The 6,700-nt window shown below is 39.3% G+C and overlaps 1 protein-coding gene across 1 annotated transcript in view; it reads left to right on the plus strand.

Annotated features, from left to right (window-relative positions):
• Positions 1 to 3,661: 3,661 nt before the first annotated feature.
• Positions 3,662 to 6,700, plus strand: part of LOC117941741 (synaptotagmin-like protein 2) — a 21,863-nt gene continuing 18,824 nt past the window's right edge. Inside the window, exons 1-2 of the mRNA XM_034866765.1 lie at positions 3,662 to 3,783; positions 6,180 to 6,370. Of these exons, the coding sequence (XP_034722656.1) occupies positions 6,270 to 6,370 (101 nt within the window). The 5' untranslated portion in view covers positions 3,662 to 3,783; positions 6,180 to 6,269. The remainder of the gene's footprint in view (positions 3,784 to 6,179; positions 6,371 to 6,700) is intronic.

Raw genomic sequence — 6,700 nt, forward strand, 5'->3', positions numbered from 1 at the left:
CCCAAACAACACAGACATGTCAAGAACACAACGGTGCAGCAACTCTCCGAAACCATGGCAACCGTGTCCAAACGTTGGCGATAGCTCACACCCATTATTCTATAACTTGTCCGAGAAGTCGAGTGATGCTGCTTTCTAACCCCCCCCCCCTTAAAGAGGATTCCTTATCCATTTTACAGTGTAATCTGTAAAGATAGATATGGGTGCTGAGAAACTTTGATGTTATGTATTTGGAATACTGTGGTTGGATGTCAAGGCTTGATGTTCCGCGAAGAAGGAGAGTGGTCCTTCCCTTTCTTCATCCGACCATCAGTCATCCACTCCCTACAGTTATTTAACTGTCACTAAGTAGTGATGCTAATGGCGTTTACACCTGTTTAGTTTTTGTCTTTTTTACCGTGTTTACAGTAGACATTCCTTGTGTGTTGTTTGTATTTATTTATGATTATTGGTTTAAGACTGGGGGGGGAAATAATGTAAAATCTACAGTACATTAAACACCTGTGGGAGTGCTTCAGCATTAAACAAGGATCTCAGACTATCATTAAGAGGTAGAGTTAAAAATAGCTATTATAGAAATTACACCTATTAAGCGGAATGATAGAGCACTAAATATTCTACAAGTTTTGTGTTGAGAAACTTTTTTACTAGATGAAAGATTTCACGATCTCCATTGTTATTAAATTGCAGGGGTTAGAGTATGAGTCAGTTACAGTAACTAGTCGATTCTGTGCCTAGGGTTTTTTGCAATGGATCAGTTTCCTGTCTAGTTGAAAAACACTTAATCCACGAATCTGAAGCGCCGCACTGGGTGGTGGGCTCCATTTGCTTTAAGCTTGGCATGCCATTGACTCACTGACCGTATTCAAGGCTGCCTTTACTCTGAATGTGAACGAGTTGTCCTCATGTTGCACACATCTTTCCCCACTGCAGTTCCTCAGTGGGAGTGGGTGGGTTGGTGGGGTGGGTGGGGTTGAGAGGATGTGGGTGTGTCTGCTTGCTGGTTAGCTGTCGCCACGCTAACGGGCAAAAGGGTCACAGATTTGATGTAAATTAATGTATAAAAGATCCAGAGGACCAGGGTGGAGAGGAGGAGCACTGTTGATCGGCGCTCTGTGTACATAAAAACTGACTGTTCTTTGAGTTCAAAAGTGAAAGATGTATGAAATATGAAAGCAATTCAATCAAATTTGACTCTACCTAAGTTTGATTCAGGATGTTCTCTGCGTTTGTCTCCGCGGATATTTTCTTTATGTAATTAGAACGTGTAGCAGACGACGACTGAAGTCTTTTCTTTCTTTTACAAATAAAGAGCAGCTTCCACAAACTGTTGGACAGTTTATGTATTTCTTTTAAATCTTTGGAATTTTGACTGGCATACAGCAAGACGGTAAAGACAATAGGAATACTTTCAGAATTTATAGGAAATTTATAAACCAGTAATGTTAACAGTTGTTTAGCATTAAACAACCTGTAAAGTAGACTAATTACATAATACTAATATTATGTAATACATAATACATGGTCCTGCATGAGAGACCTTTTGCCATTGTACAGTATGTGTTGCTAGGACCAAACCATGTCATTTGATATTCTGCTTCAGTGGTACAGATCACTATATTCCTAGACCAAGATGCAATTCTTCAGACCCTGGGGCAGTTGCGGTTCATAATTCAACCTAGAGAAAGAGAGGTCTCAAAATTGTATAGTTTTTTTGGTTTTTTATGTCCTGCCAAATACTGGTAACTTTCACTTAGGGCTGCAACAAAACAACTGCTGATAACTTTCTCGATTGATGGATAAATCATGAGGTTAAACATCAAGAAACAGTTAAAATTGTGAAGCACAATTATGTAGAGTCCAAGGTTATGTCATTAAATGTCATGTTTTGTCTGATAAAACCCCAAATGTATTCAATTTACTATGTTAAGATAAGTTAAAGTAGCTAAATATCACATTTGACAAGCTAAAACCAAGCATTGTTTTGGATTATAATAATTAAAATGTCAAAGTTGTTAATCAGACCACTTATCGTTGCTCTTCATCTCTTACCACCTCAGCTTATAATAATGTAATAAGGTAACAATCTAAGAAGAAAAATGTACTCTTCAGTTTAACCCCGTGCAGCCCACAACAGGCCATAATATGTCCTGAAATGACAAGTAGGCCTATACGTTGCACTCATTTATGTCATCACAAGCCAAAAAATATTCAAGTTTTCTTGTTTTTAACAGTTTTTGTCACGGCAAGGCAGCTTTATTTGTATCGCACATTTCAGCAACAGGGCAATTCAGAGTGCTTTACATAAAAAGATTAAAATAAAAGTTACTGTGCAGTATAAGAAATTAAACATCAAAGAGCAGTTAAAAACAGTTAAACACATAAAAGCAGATGAAATAGCAGATTTTAGACTGCTAGTATTGGACGGTGTATAAGCCGCCCCCCCCCGCACACCCTATCGGAGCGCTATAACCATTTTGTGGAAACCCAAACTTGGTTGACCAACACGGTAGCATTCTATACAGGCAGAACCATAAGTCTGGTTTCCTGCTGTTTTGGGGCTGATCAGCAACAAACAAGAAGGGAACCCGATCCATGCTAGACCTCACTGCATTCCTGGATGGGACAAAAATGGACTGGTTTTATTGAGATTTCTTTAAACCAATCAGAATCATCTTGGGCGGTGCTAAGCTACAGTGCCGCTGCAAAATTGCCTCGGGAAGGAACTTGTTTGGGGGACGGGTGTGTACATTCAAAAGTTGTTTTAGTTGTGCAACAGAAAACTCAGATTGGACAGATAGTAGGGACGGGGGAACAGAAATTTGATACAGCATAGTATGACAATACTGTATCTATACACAGGCACCAAGTATGGCTCTTTTATTATATATGTGTTTATCTGCTTGACAATCCCATTTTGCAGCAATGAAATTGAAGTGAGATAAACCAACAGAGAAATGTCTCTGTTTAGATGAAACAGATGTTGACTAAGTTTCCTTTTGGGGACGTCATTTGAAATTGGGAAAATTTAGAAGTTGGAAAAAAGGTTAGAAATTGCAATATATCCCAGAATATTGCAATATGTTTAAAATCATAATCATATCGTGTCGTGGCATAAGTATTGTGAGGATATCGTATCGGGAGGCGTCTGGTGATTCCCCCTCCTAACAGATAGTCTAGCTAGCGGTCTGGATTTACCCTGCAGAGATCTGAGGACCAGGGAACCATAGTCCTCAGATAGGACAGATAGTCTAGCTAGCTGTCTGGATTTACCCTGCAGAGATCTGAGGACCAGGTAACCATAGTCCTCAGATTGGACAGATAGTCTAGCTAGCTGTCTGGATTTACCCTGCAGAGATCTGAGGACCAGGTACTCATAGTCCTCAGATTGGACAGATAGTATGTATAGCATGTTATTGCTGTTTGAAATACGTCACGGTCAGCTGGTCTGCCGTGAAGATGTCCACACCCTTTTGGCAAACACACTGAGACTGAGCACACCTGCTGGACATCACCTGACACTACAGCACAGATAACATACCTCGCTGAAACAAGGATTTCACTACTCCCCTGTTAAAGCACATGTCACGTCCTTCACACACACACACACACATACACACACACAGAGTGAGAGTCCGCCCCCTCTCCCCCCTCTCATCAGCTCCTCTCCTGTAGAGGAGCTAAGCACTTCTATTCCTACTTTACCTGTTTTCTGTGGTAACCGACACATCAGGATGGGAGTTACAGGAGCGGTTTCCAACAAGCCTGCAGGCGTCCTCTGAGGTAGGCAACTTACTCTAAACCAATAACGGGACACTTAGGTGTTCTTTTTGGCTGGCATTATATCATAGGTTATTCATAAACACATTGTAAGTGTGGGCCATCAAAATAAACCAGAAAATGTTATCAGTTGCATCATTTTACTTTTTCTAAGTCTTACTTTTAACAATCCATTGCTAGAATGTCTGTAAAAACAACTGTAACTACACTTATGTTTAAGGTATAAGATTTGACTGGACACTGGTAAAGCAACATGTAACCAGTGGTGAAGTGTACACAGTACAATTACTCAAAGATTGAAGTACAAATTTAAGGTACTTGTACTTTACTTGAGACTTTTCTTTTCATGCCACTTTCTACTTCTAGTCCACTATATTTCAGAAGGAAATGTACTTTTTACTACACTACATTAATCTGACAGCTTTGGTTACTAGTAACTTTACAAATTAGGATTTTTGAACACATGTAAAATGTGATGGTTTACTCCAAATTAAACTACCCAACAGGACTTTTACTTGTAACAGAGTATTTTTACAGTGTGGCATTAGTAGGCTATCCACTTTTACTTAAGTAAAGGATCTGAACACTTCTCCTGCCACTGAATGGAACTCTAGGAAACAAATTAAATTTACCAAACAGAGAAAACAACTTGACAAGAAAACTTCTCCAGCAGCTTGTTCACTTTTATCTCCGAATCTGCAGCCGCACATAGACATGTACAAGTACACGTTGTATTGGTTTACTTTCATTTACTTTCATTAGTATTGTTTGACAAAGACAAAGCGTTGTGGTTTTTCAAAGAATAAATACTCCAACAGTCAGTGAATTTGCGTTTCCGTGGAGCTTTTACCTGTGGTGAACAATCACTTCCCTAAATAAACTAGATAAGGAGTACACAGAGTAAATTTTAATACTTAATGGTGTAGACGCAGTGGTGGAAGAAAAACTCCTATTCTTTACTCAAGTATAAGTACAGTAAGTATTAACAGAAAGAAATGTGCAAAAAGTAGTTGTTCTTCAGTAATATAATTATTCATGATATTTTTATATATTTACCACTGATGCATTAATGAATTAGCAGTTTTGTCCAGGGGTTCCCAACCTAGGGGTGAGGCCCCTTCAAAAGGCCACATGATACATCTGAGCGGCCGTGCGATGATTAATGGGAGATAAAACAAAGTTCTGATGAACAAGTTAGTTTCCATTCCTAATCTTTGCTTTTTTATGAAATATTATGTAATTTCACCTCTTTGGGTCTCAAACTCTTACTTAAATGAAACCATATGAGCTCACTGAGCTCATAAATCATAAATTGTTTAAAGGTGCCCTGCCACATTATATTTCATGACTTTGTGGTAACGTCTGAAGTGCGACCATGGATTCTATAACGATTCTAGCGGTGTATAGAAAGCCTGCAGGAAGACTCAGCTCCATTTGGGCCGGTTCTCATTAATATTCAACGAGTTAAGGTGCTTGACTCTGATTGGCTAACAGCTAGCCAATGAGTGCTTGGCTATCAGCATCCTTTACCCAGCTCATGAATATTAATGAGCTCAGGACACATGACACCAGACTGACCAGCTGTTGTGATGGGTGTGATGTCTCCTCTTATTTCCTTTCAGAGCTGACAGAGGAGGTAGCAGTTCATCTTCACATTCACCACATAGCGCACACACACACACACACACACACACACACACACACACACACACACACACACAAGACCTGACATATATATAAAATGCAAGTAAAAACGGTTTTGTGTGGCAGGTCACCTTTAAGTTAAAAAGGTTGGTTTATTTTTTAACAATGCGTTGTATTACATAAGCTTATCATATGTTTGATATGCAAAGTTAATTTGTAAAGTAACTAGCTGTCAAATAATGTAGTGGGGTAAAATAATACAATAAGTTCCACTGAAATGTAGTGTAGTACAAGTATAATGTAAAGTAAATAGATATACTAAGTCCCTCAACATTTGACTGAAGTGTTCTGGAGTAAATCTCCTTAGTGGAGACGTTCCACCCCCGTTTCTGGACAGATACAGAAGCCACAGTGGTCGACTTTACATCCTTTGGTGGAATTGTCGAAACAGCTTCCAGTATTTCTGATTTAAACAGAGTTAATGGGTGCTGCTGCATTCACTGTCCCTAATGAGAAACCCGTTGTACTGTATGGACTCCACAGCAGTAAAATGGCTGGCCAGGAATAGCATGCTGTAATTGTGCACCCATAGTTTTTAAACCAACTCACCAAACAACAGAAGACTGTCTGCCCATGTAATTCTTCCCCTTGTAATTAATTGTTGTCAAGATGCAATGATGTACTCATCACGGTTGTGAAATATATAGAAAAACAACCACGACGGTGTAGGATTTGACGTTGGTTTTGCCCGGCAGGGACGGACCCAGCTGGTGGTTGCTCCCTGCTTGCTGAGCGCAGCCCGCTGAGAGGAGCAGGAGGGGTGGGTGGGTGGGGGGGGAGGAACCATGATTGACCTGAGCCACCTGACGGAGGAGGAGCAGGGGGCGATAATGACGGTGCTGAGGAGGGACGCCGAGCTGAAGAAAGCCGAGGAGGAGAGAATCAGGTAGAAACTAGGGCTGCGGTGCATGAGGAAAAATAAAATATCTATTATTTTGACTAATATTGTGAGATATATATACATATATACATATATCATTATTGTCATTATTGTCATTTTCATTGAAAAAATATATATATACTGTATAAATAATATATAATATTAAAATTAAAAAATTTAAATAATTTTAGTGTGATTTATGCAAGGATCTCTACCAATTAAAGATAATTTTCCATAGTGTCAGATATGATTTATAGGCTGGAACGTCTCTGCAGCACCACAACACTTACCTCAGAATTGTTTGACAATTTTTTTTTTAATATATATTGCATATAT

The sequence above is a fragment of the Etheostoma cragini genome, chromosome 3, assembly GCF_013103735.1.
Source record: "Etheostoma cragini isolate CJK2018 chromosome 3, CSU_Ecrag_1.0, whole genome shotgun sequence".
Lineage (NCBI taxonomy): Eukaryota > Metazoa > Chordata > Actinopteri > Perciformes > Percidae > Etheostoma > Etheostoma cragini.